This window comes from Orbicella faveolata, unplaced genomic scaffold (genome assembly GCF_042242905.1).
Source record: "Orbicella faveolata isolate gen_17 unplaced genomic scaffold, um_ofav_v1 contig_46, whole genome shotgun sequence".
In the NCBI taxonomy this organism is placed as follows: domain Eukaryota; kingdom Metazoa; phylum Cnidaria; class Anthozoa; order Scleractinia; family Merulinidae; genus Orbicella; species Orbicella faveolata.
Window position 1 is genome coordinate 18,950,076 of NW_028301576.1, and position 14,609 is coordinate 18,964,684.

Below are 14,609 nucleotides of genomic sequence, written 5' to 3' on the forward strand. Positions count from 1 at the left end.
ATGATCATACTTCACTTTCATCTACTACCTCAGTTCAAATATGAATTATTTCATATATACTTCACATCATTTCACTCACGGGAAGATATGAACTCAATTAATTGACATCTCTCAATGTGTGGCTTCATAGCTCAGTTGGTAGAGCATCGCACCGGTATCGCGGAGGTCACGGGTTCGAATCCCGTTGAAGCCCTGATTTTTTTTTTTCAGGCTTCTTCTTTCCAGTTGCTTAAATTGGAAAATTTACTGCGATAATCATACTTCACTTTCATCTACTACCGCAGTTCAAATATGAATTATTTCATATATACTTCACAACAACTCTTATATCACTTACTATCACTACGTTTCATTCAAGCGATATTTGATTAATATCCCTATCAGTTGCTTAGTTACTGTAATTTCTAAGACCTAAAGCCATTTGCCACTGGTAAACAAGTTCTGCGTAACCCGTCTCTCTTCCTCATTGAAATTCTCTTACCCAACCCTGTAGAGAATGAGGTGGGGAGACCTGAAATGCACATTTCGCATTTAGGGACCAGTAATGCTGTATTGGGCTATGTAATTAAATGTTTGGAAGAATGGGTGGAAGAATTTCGACAAAGTTTGTCCCACAAAACGCGACAATGCCGATTGGCATTACGGGTAGTGACCGTTTATCGATGCTTGATTGAGATTCGCGGTGTTTCAGCAAGAAGGAAGGAGAAAAAGAATGGATACACATGCTTGTGCTGTTTCCTTCTATTACGCTGAAACGGCTTGACACCTTTTTACACTGTCGCGTACGCGTTTACACTTTGGAAAGATAACGTTTGTCGAATCAGTTGTAAATTGCCCTTGCTCTATCGTCAAACTTATCCTCTGTCGATTGTAGGCGTTTCTGTGCCATCTGGTACGACCTCTCCCAGCAAGACCACCATCACAACAAGCATTGAAAGGACATCCACCAGCGAGAACTTCAAAGTTCCTCCTCCAGTAGCGAAGAAACCTCAAACAGAAGAACCAAGGTACAGCACACCCACAAAGAAGGTGATCACAGAGGAATTCAGGTATCAAACAACGCCGCCCTCTCAAAAGACAGTCATAGAGGAGGTGCGTTACTCCACTACTCCTACTAAGAGAACAGTGATTGAAGAGGAGTATAGGTAAGGGTCAGCGTTTGTTTACGAATGTAATAGGAACTTGCAGTGGCATTTCCACGAAGTTCATCCACCGTTTCCAGATCGAATGTCATGACACTGTGATCCTAATATGATGAACATGTTGGTGGCAAACTGTTTGCTTGTTTTATCAGTGGTGGGAAGGGTTGGGCAAGGGACTGTCTCTTTTGGACGAGTCTTTCACACATCACCATTCTCACTGTGTGGCGAATTCTTGATGGATGAAAATTTGGTTCACATTGAAACCTCTTAGTGCACGTAATAGGCCATTTCCGAGTTACTTTGTTCCACTGTTTCAAAACGAGTCCTCCTGCAAAAATGATTTCGATTTACACGGTTTTGTTTTGACGCGGAGGCAAAAGGCGTCTCCGAGATGGCCTATTTAACTATTTGAGTACTACTGGCACTATAATTCGAAGCTACTTTCCAGCTACAACCTTTTCTTTGCATATTTTCCCAGATACACCACCCCAAGAAAGGAGGTAGCTCCTACACCTCCCCAGAGAAAAACCATTGAAGAGAGAATGGTCACAAGAGAGATGACCCCTCCTGTGCAAGCAGCCCCACCCTCTGAGCCACTAGAACCAAAACAGCGCATCACACAAGAAGAACTGGCCATTGAAGAGGTACGGAAACAGGGGGGAACCCCCGCTGGGGCTTACTTTAGACCAACCCCCAAGAATGAGTATCGATATGAGGAAGAAATGTTGCCTCCACCAGACGAATATCATTTTGAGGAGAAGAGAACAGAGATGGTAACTGTGCCTCCAGAGGCAATGGACAGCAGAAAAAGTGAGTATGCTGTGATGTGATGAAAGGAAGCATTGTAGCTTGTAGTGTTGCTAGGGATTACCTGAGTGTGGAGACTGTGTGTCACAGAATGGAAAACGGAATAGCGTGTAACACACGATTGAGGCAACTGCTCAGTTAAGTTTTTCACAGAGTGGATTTTTGCTTGTTTTGTACTGAACCTTATTACATGGCTGTGCCTCACAAGGACTGGGAACTACCAAATTCACGAATTTGATTGGCTGAAATTGATATTGAAAGCGGTCTAGATTTTCCCATCTAGACCGGCATCTAGACCAGTAATGTTTTGTGGTGAAAAAGTTGCAAACTAAAATGTAAAAATATTGACTATTTTCTTCTAACAATATTTATTTATGGCTGTGCCAAAAAGCCTGATGAGAAAAAAGTAGTGAGGACGAGCAAGCTTTGGCAGAATTAAGTTCAGCTCATCGCTGTTCGCAAGCAAAATGCCATCTAGTACAAACCAGTTACATTAAACAAATTAAATTGTTCTTGTTTGCCATACGATAAACATCTTATTAACCGAGCTTAGTCGGTCTGTATGGGAGAATCTTGACCTCAGTCGTGTGTACAGACCTCGGTCAAGATTGTCTCATACAGACCTCCTGCTCGGTGAATAAGAGCTAAATCCAGCCCCTTCTCGATTTGTCAGTTACAGTAGTTGAAGTAATTTAGACATTGTTTCATCAAATTTCAAACATCAAGAAAAAAGTTGAAAATGCCACCCCAAGCGGAGAAGTTCTTACAAAATTCGAGGTGTTTGGAAATGCGATGAAACACTGTCTTGAGTGTTTGATACATCTTCTCAACGGAAGTGGTGTTAATTAAATCACCGCCACGCCTATGATTTTCTTTGCTTTAACCTGACGAATTGTCAATGTGTGGTCTTGGTTCTCAGTGCTAACTTGACTGTGCTTTGTTACAGTTGTTGCGTACCAGTTGTGTCTAAAAATGGGAGATGTACTCGGAGATGGAACAGAAGGAAATGTGTTCATACAGCTGTTTGGTGATAAAGGTATGACCGAACAGATAAAACTACGGCAAGCTGGAAATTCAGGGATACGCTTTGAGAAAGGAAGAACCTACAAGTTCACTGTTGAAACTATTGACATTGGAAAGGTCAGTTTTGTGTGACATCATGTGGTTGCATGCACGTATTGATGGTCAACATTAGTGTAATTTACTTTAATGACAGGACGACGTCTATTAGCAGATGTCTTTATGTTGTACTTAGAATTCCGCCGTTATCTGGATCTATTCAATAATGTCCCTACTGAATATGCTGCGAATGCATTTAGTTCCAAATAGAAGATGAAAAATTAGCCGTAGTGGTTCATGTTCTTTTAAAAAAATTGATCATTTCACGTCTATTAGCAGATGTCTTTATATTGTACTTCAGAATTCCGCCATTATCTGGATCTATTCAAAAATGTCCCTACTGAATATGCTGCGAATGCGTTTAGTTCCAAATAGCAGGATCCGAAATTAAGTTTTTTAGGCAGGTGCCAACTGGCGACTGAAATTTTTTTTCAGTCGCCATAGGGAAATATTTGGTCGCCAAAAAGTGTCAATAAAATTTTTCCTTCGCAGCGAAACACAAACCAAAATTTTTGGTAGCCAGATGGAAAATTCTGGTCGCCAATTTTTCTTTTAAGAATCAGAACGAAGAGAACGCGTTTGGGGCCTCAATGTCGATTTTTCCGCTAACGAATAAGATTAAATACAAACACGCTGATGATTTATAGACCTACCACTGAAAAGCCACGACTAACGAATCGAATGCTGGCCATGTACGCAGTTTCGTGTGACTGCCAAATGTTTCAAGTCAACTTTATACCTTTTCTTGTCTCTACCGTTTGGAGAAGAAATGTACCCGACTGAAAAACTGGCTTTTGGTTCTTTGCTCTGTGTTCAAAACGATCTTTCCTTTCGCGTTCTGTCAAGACCACCCATGAAAATTCGTCTTTCCATTTGGGGTAGAAACTTGCGTTTAGCTGACGACTTTTTGATTGGATGGTTTCCTTCCCCGTCCATATCGGCACATTTTCCCGTTATTGTTGGCAAAATATTTGCAATGGATGACATACATCAGGAATCAAACCAGTGCTGAAATCATCTTTTGACCACTTTGACAGACGCCCAGAGAATATCTAAATTTTCAACTAATCTCTCCGCGCATGTTCCGTCTCAACTTTGTAATAAATTACGGAAGATTTCAGAACATCTTTGGACACCACATCGCCTGGATGAATATTCATGACCAAAGAACGCACGGCCTCTTGCGCCCGCAATACGTATGTTACGGGAAACCGCTAAAGAAACATGACGGCGAGGCTTCGCACTGATCGTGACTGTGAAACGTTGTAGTAGATTTATAATAACAGGAAAAATCGGTTTTATACTTTAAAAGTAGCGGAAAGGTAAAAAGTGACCAATTGGTGGGCGGCTTTGAATTTTATTTTAATCGATTTGGCAGAAAATCAAAGTTGTTGTTTGTATAATTATCGTGGCATGAAATAGTTAATCGCCCGCTGGCGACCAGTTGTGAAATTCTGGTTGCCAGTGCAAAATTTTTAGTCGCATTGGCGACCAGGAAAGCGCAATTTCGGACCCTGAATAGAAGATGAAAAATTAGCGGTAGTGGTTCACGTTCTCCAAAAACTTGAAAATTGGTCATTTCACGTTGCGGACTTGCAAAGGGCGGCTACGCAATGTACAAAGGTGTATAACGCACGATAAGGTCCATTGTTCTGCTCGTTAAACCTTTTGTTTGGTGACGATCTTGTTGCCGTCACCGTTGTGGATTACATAAGGTCCCCAATGTTTATAGATCTGGAACGTGTGCAAATGGCTACAGCTACATAGTTCTATGCATGCATTGCGTGCCTATAATTTTAGCCACACTTGTACCGGTATTGATTGGTTCTGTCGAGTGTAGGATCAAATTATCTCGAAGACCCCCCATTTGAGTATGTTTTAAAGTTTCTTCTGTTATACAGGTTCGCACTTAAAACAATGTAAAGGAACTTTGACATTATTTCCATCTGACTTGCATTCCTCATTGTGTTAGATTGAAAAAGTGAGTGTTAGCCATGACGGTCTGCAGCCCACTGCTGGATGGTACCTGGAGGAGGTCACTGTTGATGTGCCGTCACGTGGTGACCACACCGTGTTCCCCTCGCACTGTTGGTTAGCCTCAAGTCAGGGTGACGGAAAAGTCGTCAGAGATTTTGTATCGGGGCCTTGTAAGTTGTATTCATATGAGCTGATTAATGGCTGAATTTAGAATTGGTTCTGTTTTAGAAAATATTTTCTTTCATTTCTGTTGAGTTATAGAAACATTCGGGAAAAGCCGTGCAAAAAGTCGTGGAAACACCTCGGCTGGGCCTTGGGTTCCCACAGCATTTCTTGTTCTCCCAAACGTACACTCGTGTTTTTATAACGCGATAGAAACATAATTTTGTTTCATTTCTGAACTATCTTAGGTCTTTATCACCTGGCCATTAAGACAGGTGACGAGAAGAATGCTGGTTCAGATGCCAATGTCTGGGTACAGGTGTACGGTGATAAGGGTGACACGGGTCATGTGCAGCTCAAGAAATCAGGCATGATGGAGAACTTGTTTGAACGAGGCCAGACCGATTACTTTACTTTGGAGGCTGGTGATGTTGGCAAGGTAACCATCAATCTTACTGATTAGCAGTAGGGAAATAGGGAAGGCTATAAGAAGGTTTGCGGTCTTCTTCATTAAAGACAAAGTAAAAAGACAACCAACTAAACAAACAAACAAAAAACATTTCCATGATTAAGAATTCTTCATTTCAGGTCATAACTATTGTTATGGCAAATCCTCGCTTGATTCTTTTTTAAAATCGCCTATTGAGTATTGACACGGGATACTCAATAGTGTTCTACAGTCTTACAGCTTTGAAGAGATTAACTGTTGCTGCTCTGTTAGTATGATTTGTGGCTCGAGTTTCAGACGTGAGTGAAAAACAAAGCAGACATGTTAAGAGACACTTTTGTCTTCCAACGCTGCTACACGGCTTTAAAATGGCAGATGCTACAAACCAGATCTTTTGATAAGCGAGTGATGTCTGTATCAAACCGAATGGGCTAAGCTTAAGTTCCACTCTGAAACTCGGCACGATTTCCGCCGCTCTCTCCAAACCTGTCTTCGTTTCTCCTCGAGAAGCCATCGCGGGAGGAGCGCGGTCTCCTTTCCCGAACAGCGGTTGGTAATGTAGCCTACTCTGAAACGTACTTTGTCTTGTAGATAGAGAAGCTTCGTGTCGGCCATGATGGGCATGGTCCCGCGTCAGACTGGTATGTTGAGGAGGTGATATTGAACAGTGCTGTCAGGGGGGAGCATCTCATCTTCCCGTGCCACGCCTGGGTGGCAGAGGAACAGGGTGTGGGATATGCAGACAAGGAGCTGTATCCCAAACAACCTGGTGAGTTCAAGTCCTGATTAAAGGAGCTCAGTCACGTTATTTTGAGTTATTTTGGCCATGTACAAAATTACCTTTAAATGGTAAGAAACCTGAAAATAAAAGTTTAATAAGATAGAAAAACAAAAGAGATAAAAATAAATCATCAAGAAGCAAGGAATGTTAGGGATGGAGAAGATTAACACGGATCTTAACAATGCAAATATTTTCTTCTCTGCAGTTTCTGATTACAGTGTGAGGATTAAGACAGGGAACATCAAGAACGCGGGAACAGATTCTAACATCTACTTGCAAGTGTTCGGTGACAAAGGTGACACTGGAGTCATTGAATTAAAACAAATTTGCGACACCAAAGACAAGTTTCAACGAGGAATGAACACCAAGATCAACTTACAAACTGTTGATGTTGGAAATGTAAGTACATGTGTTCTTGTTACCTCGCTTTCTTGATGTTGTTGTTGCTGTTGGTGGTGGTTGTTATGATGTGCCTTTCTGAAGCAGACACCCTTTGTTAGAGCTTTGTTTAGAATTTGAGTCTTTTTCAGATTTTAGTTCTTTCTAAGACAACTTCGAAATAATAGTTCTCTAAGGTAGAAGTAGCAACAAGGAACAGAGGTGGTTTTAGCTGACGGAGATTAACACTTGCATGAACACTGAACGACAAGCTTGGAAAATAAGAAAATTCAATTTTCTTAAGCTGCGTCATCCTTGTCTGAGGTCCTTGATCCTACTACAAATGGCCTACCAAAAGCTGGCCATTTAATTTGGATGCTGTTTAAAAGGAGTTTTAAAAAAGAAAAAAAAAGCACCCTGTCATATTTGAAAAGATTTTGTAGTTTCAACTACAATCTTTATTTGTGCTCTTTCTTGGGTACAGTTTCTTATTGACTGGCTGGTTATGAGAAGTAAATTAGAGTACTGGGTGCCAAGAATAACCCATGGGAGCTAGCGGAGCCAGGCAGCCAAGACGAGTTTCCTTTAAATTTTCTTGCGTTAAATTCGTTCGTCTTGTCTCCCTCGTGCAGCTTGAGAAGGTGCGTATCGGCCATGATGGGCGTGGCCTAGGGACAGGGTGGTACTTGGAAGAGGTGGTGATCATTATTCATGACGAGTGCTGGATCTTTCCTTGTAATCGCTGGCTGGCTGATTACGAAGACGATGGCAAAACCGAGAGAGATCTGTATGCAGGTCAGTTCTGAACGAAAACGAAGTGACTTTTTGTTGTTGCCGTTTTCCCGACACCATTTCAACATCTCACTCGAGTGACTGGCTTATTTCTTTAGTCTCCTGCTGGAGCAAAGGGCGCCCACAATTGCCGGCGGAGTCCATTCGAGTAACGTCTTAGGTGCGACCAGAAAAATGCCACACTGATTCACGTCGCTGTGCAGGGATACATGTAGCGTCCCAGGATTGGTTGTCATTCGCGCATGAAAATACATAACCTAGCAACAGCCTATCGCAAGCACCCCACGGATCTCTGTAGTGCTGTGGGTTCAGTCTCGTCTGGTTATGAAGTTCAACAAAGCTCTTTGCGCTATGTTTTTGTTCGCTTTATTGGCTTTGACTGTGCTCAAAGACAGAAGTTGGTTACTTCTTTCTGAGGAACTAACAAAAGAAACGTTTCAGTTTCTTAATTCCTTCATGGTGTATTGAAAAAAAGCGACAATCAACAGGAATCTTGGAATCCTGTTTCCTCCTCTGTTGTGTGCTTCTGTTCATTACAAGTGCCCTCTATTAGCTATTGTTTATTGAAACTCAAGTCTCTCTTAACATGCAGATTCCTTCCAACGCAAAATTGACATAACCCCTTAGAGACAAAGGCAATTGCGTTATTCGCGCTAGTAACGTAAGGTTTAAATTTCTTTTAGAGAGAAAGACGTACGCACACGAACCTGATTTACAGGACTTGATCGAATACTTACAATCTGATGACGTCACACTCATCGTGAACTCTGCCAATTACCTGCAGCATCTCTCCTACAGCGATGAACAAGTCAAGGTCAAAGTGCGGTAAGCTGCTATGAGATGCTATTTACAAGGCTAAAAGTTAACAATTAAACGAAAAACCGAACGTTTTTGATTGGTTAAGTCATGATCGGGGTAAAAGACTATCCGCTTCTTCTTTGCTTTATATGTTTAGGTGATTTCCGATGGAAACAGTTTCGCTACGTAAGAATGAATTTGTTTGTTCAAATTCGGTCTCCATTGTTGGTTCATTACTCCTTCAATGATTCTGCGCTTGTGAAAAGACTGGGCCGGGCAGAGTATGCGCCAAATGAAAGAATCGCGTAGGTGACGGTCAGGTTCATAAATTTGTGCAGGTTTTAAGAGTGACACATACTAGTCTGCGAGGGCAGTTGACATATTTCCCTTCCGATTCACGCTAACGACAAACCTGTCCTCGTAGTGCGCACTAATCGGTACAGTTGAACTTTCGTTTAAGACCCCTACCTTACAATGGCCAGGATTTCCATCCGACACTTTACTCTTATTGAAACGTAGCTGATGTGTTCAAGGCTATGCTGTAGTAATGAAACGGAACTTTACTTGCTCATATGTAAATTGTGGCAATTTCGTTCAACAGTGAGCTCGGTGGAATTCCAATCTTAGTTCGCTTGCTTGATCACGAACTAGAGGAGGTTCATCGGGCTGCCGCGGCCAGTCTGAGGAATTTATCGTACAGTAAATCAAGGGACGAGAACAAGGTAAGTAGGTTGTTTGTTGGGCTCTGTTCACACTAGGCCGGAGAGATTTGAAAACGCAGCTTTATTTTTACGGTTAGGTCTACCGTCCACACTAATCCGTCACGAAAACGGACGGAGCTTTTCGAAAACGTTCCTCGCACTGGAGGAATTTAAAAACGTCGGCTGTGCGTTTTAATGTGGTCGGAAAACATTTTGAAAGTGTAGCTTTCGAAAACCTTGACGTCACACTATGATTATGCGATTTTCCTGTCCAAGTTTTTTCTCAAACACAAATCCAAAGTGACCGCCGATTGTTGCGTTTTCAAATTTCTCCGGCGTAGTGTGGACGGATCCTTAGAAAGAAATGGTATATATTAGGCTTGGGGAAGACATACAAGCTACTCGGAGAGAAGGATTCGCAGTTTATCTCACGGTTATCAAACCTACCCTGTAGACACTGGTCGGATGCTGTACCATTGAGCTACATGGCACTTGTGGTGTTCAAACTTTCAAATCAAGTCGTTTTGGAGTTTGGCTAACATCACTCCCTTGAAAGTTTTGCAAAGGTCTTTTTGCAGCATCAGGCTCCGTTCAGCAACTGCTCTTTGTTTTGCGAAGTCGTGAATTAAGTTTTATTCCTTTTTCAGGGGAGAACTTTCTATTTTTGAACACCCGGCAACTGCGAGGTGAATATTAGTATAAACGGGTCTTTCTGTGAGTACTGAATGCAAGTGAATCGCATTGTCTTTGTTGTTCACAGTTTTCTCTGCCTCTTTCAGTTGGCTATTGCGGAGTGTTATGGCATTGAAGCTTTGATACGACTGCTAAAAAGAACGAGAAGGGACGAGGTAAGGAAACAGAAGAAACACGTGAATGATGCGATTTAAGCGATTCCATTAACAAGAACTGTGAGCTAATTTCTTCTCCAGCGTCTCAGCATAAGAACCTTTGCTCTGAAGAAATAAAGCGGTGGCGTCGAAAGAAATATACGAGACAATAAATAAGAGAGTATACTTCCATTTCCTGCTGTCGCATGACAATCTTTCAAAATCTCTTTTTAGATAATGTTATTCAGATGTAGACAGTTCTCACGTGCTGTTTAGTACATAAGATTCCTCACGTGATTGGTCGTAATGCGTTTATGAGAAGTGTTGATGTAGAACTCGGTTAGTCTCTTAAAACTGTGTAAATAAACAACAGCGTTTCGTGTGACAGTTTTTTGTTTGTTTCAGGTGAAGGAAGTAGTGTTAGGTGTATTATGGAACCTGTCTTCTTGTGAAGTAAGTTCTGCTGGAGCCTTTAGTCTACGTTTGACACCTGTTTTGTTTCGACTTTATCTTCCATGTAAACTATGTTTACTTAAATTTATGGAGACTTTCTCGTTAAAAGGTTTGATGTGTAAAACATAGACATGTTTTATGACGACACTTTTTTTTTTTTTTTTTTTTTGCTAAAGCATGCTATAAGCAATGTCCGTCCTTTAGGTCGCATGATTGTGTGGCAAAAGATTTTTGTTGGTCTGTTATCAAATTTTCCGCCTGCTCTAGACAGGAGAAATATGAATCTACGTTTCAAAGCTCCCTACAGTCTAAGCACTCTGTAAGGACACTTATACAATACGGATAGTTCACTAGGACATGGTAAAAGAAAAAAGAAAAAACTCCCATACAATTTTTTTTCAAATGAAACGGACATCTTTGTAGTGTAACTTGCTTGCCTTATTAAACTGTGTGTTGTGTTTTTGGGTAGGACACTTAACTCTCACAGTGCCTCTCCCCACCCAGACGAATAAATGGCCAGTACCGGCAGATTTAATGCTGGGGGGTAACTCTGCGATGGACTAGCACCCCATCCAGGGGGGAGTAGAAATACTTCTAGTAGCTTCTTGCTACAAAAACTGTAGATAAACGCTTGATGGGCCACTTGGCTCGTATGCAGAATTTATCTTTACCTTATCACAATTTGCTTTGTAATTGTTCACAGGATCTTAAACTGCGCATCCTCGAAATCTGTCTGATAGTGATGGTGACTATTATAATCATCCCGTACTCGGGCTGGAGCAGGGCAGCTGCTAACGGCACTGCTCCTCTGCCTGCAATAAAATGGACCACGGTGTTCCGTAATGCCAGCGGTGTGCTCAGAAACGTGTCCTCGGCTGGGCCCGAGGCGCGGCGAGTAATGAGGGACTGCGATGGGCTTGTGGACTCGTTTGTGTGGATCATTAAGGCGCCTCTTGGCAAGAATGATATCGATAATAAGGTACGCTGTGAAAGGTAGTGATCGACTTGTTAATTCTCAGTACATTGTGAAGCGGAAAGGTGATATAAGAATTGAGAAAATCATAAACCAGGGGATATTGTCGTGATGTGCTATTAAATTCTCGGAACTATCGCTGAAAATTATGCATGAGATCAGTAAGGAGAAACGAATTTCTGATTTCCATGGAGTATGATAGTAGCTGGGGGCTTTGTGACTCGTCTTCTATTTAACAATTGGATTATGAGCTCGAGATTTCTATCGCGCGATAGCTGACGAGGACACAACCCGAGTCAACCAACTGTCTCGCATAGAAATCTAGAGCGGATAATCTAATTGTTTTAGTATAAATCTATTAGTCGTTCAAAACTTTATTTAAATCCTCCTCACAGACACTTCCAAAACGCCAAGAAGCGGCCGCCAGTAACGCACACTGCTACGCTAATCACTGTTTTACAACAGAATAAATAGTGAATAGCGTAGCCAGTCAGCGAACGCCATTTTTTCGTGGTAGAACGCTAGTAGATTTATACTTATAACTTTATTAAAGCCTGGAGCTGATAGTGTAGTTGTTAAATAGCAGGTCAATATGCCGTGCAAAGCCTTCACAAACCCCAAATCTTCATGTTACAACTGTTGTAATTTTATGAAGGTTAAAGGCGTATTGATCATGCCAACACACCAAGGTCTCCAATGGAATTTCTTTATTTGTTTCCCAGTGTGTAGAAAATTCCGTCTGTATTCTTCGCAACTTGTCGTACCGACTCGAAAACGAAGTCGACCGAGGAAGATACAGAGACGCTCCTTTACCAGTCCCTCCCGGCAAAGAGCCCGAGAAACACGACCCGGGCTGCATGGCGGGATGCGGGACGGGAGCGAAGAAGAATAAGAAAAAGAAAGGAATGAGTAGAGAAACGGAGGAACTGCCATTGAAGAAAGAACCCGTGGAAGGAGTGGAGTTGCTATGGCAACCAGAGATAGCCAAGTCCTATCTGTCAATCATGGCGGAATCGGCCAATCCCGAGACGTTAGAAGGATCAGCGGGTGCCATTCACAATCTAACAGCGTGCGGCTGGAGGGTATGAAGACTGTGTCTGACATTGTACATATCTAGAAAACAAAACTTTGTAAGAAAACGCACAGTACTAGCTGTACTTCTATAACTCGACCAAGACAGAACTAACACGAGCTGCTGACGTCATGATGGCGCGAGCAAAGAGAATTTACAATTTGATCATCGAAAGTAGCAAATGATTTTCCTTTCTTTTTGTCGAAGTAGAAAGGAAGAAGCTTTTCTCCGTGTTTCTATCGAGTTATAGAAACACTCGTGAAAGCTTGGGAGAACTTAAAACAGCCCTGGAAACACTCGCCTGCATCTTGGGCTCGCACAGATTTTCTCGATCTCCAAAGGTTACACTGGTGTTTCCATAACTCGACGACATGTTTTCTATTTCTTATGCAGAAAAAACTGGTTTTTGTTGGCGTGTAATGTACAAACAGACGCCAGAATAAGCAACACACCAAGACGCATTAAGATGTTGATAATGAGCTGGTTGTGTTGTTCTCTGTTGTAGTGGTCACAGATTATGCGTTCTGCAGTGCGGAAAGAGAAAGGTCTTCCCATATTGGTGGAACTCTTGCGAATGAATCATGACCCTGTAGTACGAGCTGTGTCTACAGCGCTGAGAAATCTTGCAATTGACCCGAGAAACAAGGATCTTATAGGTATGTTGATGAAATTTTGATGTCGTAAATTATAGCCGCTAGTTTACACAAAACGCGATGAAAAAGAATCATCTTCCAGAACTTTGAGTTTGTTCCCCTCTTCGTATGACGAAGATTAAGGAGCACGTGACTTTATGCTACATATAGCCAAGTAGAGTTCCAGATAATTTTTCTTTTAGTTTACCATCAAATCTGCGAAAACATGCGAAAGATGTGTTGCAGCGACAGCAAGGTGCAAACATCATTATTTTCTTTGGTTTGTAAATACAGCGCGTGGTGACATTCGTTTAAATCAGTAGCGTTCACGTACAGCAAAAGAAAACAGAAGTCGTATAAAATCGCGTTTTTTCTCAGGAGTTCTTTAGGTGATACAACACCGGACTGCGACTATACCCAGGATCTAACCTGTGATCTTTTTTTGCCACCGCATTATTCATAACTCGCCAAACATTGTAAACATTGGTTAACACATATGGAATAACTACAGAACCCTGCGGTCTTTTACCAAGTATAGTGCGGTAGTGGCACTTGTTTTGTTCACGCCCAGGTAAATACGCTGTGAAGGATCTGGTTCACCGTCTTCCGGATCCTAACTCGCCCAGTGACAGAGCAGAAGAGAATACAATAGGTGCAATCCTGTGCGCAATTCATCAAGTTATTAACAAGAGTGTAGAGAATGGAAGGTGAGAAGTTTTTAGGTTAAACTTGTCCCATACCCCGCCAAGGGACTTCGTTGTAGTATTACCAGGTACTTTGACTTCCGAACACCTCAAACAAGTTCGCTTCCCCCTGGTGGGAGATAGGGCCGAAAGAAAGAATTAGTTACAAAAGAAGTGAACACAGATGCAGAGAGGAGCAGACGGTCAGGATAACACCCGCGCAGAATGCCGCAGAAAGCCGGGGCGTGTTGTCGTTGCGTGAGGAAGGAAGGGCGCGAAGAGGAGAATAAATAAGAGCAATTAAGCTGTGTGGAGTCAATATTTGCGTAATGAACACTCCCCTAAACTACGGATAAGCGGGGAAAAACTAAATTCTAGCGAGGAAGAGCGGGCTTGGCGGGTGTTTTAGTGTTAGCGAGTATACAAAGAAACATTCTGTTTACTTTGACTTTAGATCTGCTTAGCTCTCAAAGCTGTAACAACAGCAATAGCATCACGAACAACAATAACAACAATAACAACAACAACAACAGTAGCTACAGAAAATGGGCCACCCTGTAGAAATAAAGATTTAACTTAACTTTAGCACTGCATTTTCAGTTCCACAGATATATTTTCCGCTACTGTGGTCGTAGCGATTAAAACAATCTTGTTTTTCACTAGAAGCTTTATATTAGAGATATTCTTTCTTAAGTTGTTTGTTTCTTCTTTTTCTATGCAGACATGTTCGTAACGCAGGTGGAATTAAAAAGATTGTGGTTATTGCACAGTCACGTGATAGATACTCTCCTAAGATTGTCAAGACAGCTAACCAGGTATGACTGATAAGATGTTGAAAACACTCAGGGTGACAAAATTGGTCGA

The 14,609-nt window shown here is 41.8% G+C and overlaps 1 protein-coding gene across 2 annotated transcripts in view; it reads left to right on the plus strand.

The window, feature by feature from the left end:
- LOC110041222 (uncharacterized) overlaps nt 1-14,609 on the plus strand; it is a 41,468-nt gene that overhangs the window by 25,405 nt on the left and 1,454 nt on the right. For both annotated transcript variants that reach the window (XM_020746502.2, XM_020746501.2), the window contains 17 exons: nt 875-1,145; nt 1,621-1,952; nt 2,896-3,089; nt 5,041-5,215; nt 5,456-5,646; nt 6,247-6,424; nt 6,642-6,835; nt 7,447-7,609; nt 8,290-8,431; nt 9,006-9,126; nt 9,885-9,953; nt 10,338-10,385; nt 11,089-11,364; nt 12,081-12,440; nt 12,936-13,086; nt 13,634-13,769; nt 14,467-14,560. In XM_020746502.2, coding sequence (XP_020602161.2) covers nt 875-1,145; nt 1,621-1,952; nt 2,896-3,089; nt 5,041-5,215; nt 5,456-5,646; nt 6,247-6,424; nt 6,642-6,835; nt 7,447-7,609; nt 8,290-8,431; nt 9,006-9,126; nt 9,885-9,953; nt 10,338-10,385; nt 11,089-11,364; nt 12,081-12,440; nt 12,936-13,086; nt 13,634-13,769; nt 14,467-14,560 — 3,095 coding nt within the window. The remainder of the gene's footprint in view (nt 1-874; nt 1,146-1,620; nt 1,953-2,895; nt 3,090-5,040; nt 5,216-5,455; nt 5,647-6,246; nt 6,425-6,641; nt 6,836-7,446; nt 7,610-8,289; nt 8,432-9,005; nt 9,127-9,884; nt 9,954-10,337; nt 10,386-11,088; nt 11,365-12,080; nt 12,441-12,935; nt 13,087-13,633; nt 13,770-14,466; nt 14,561-14,609) is intronic.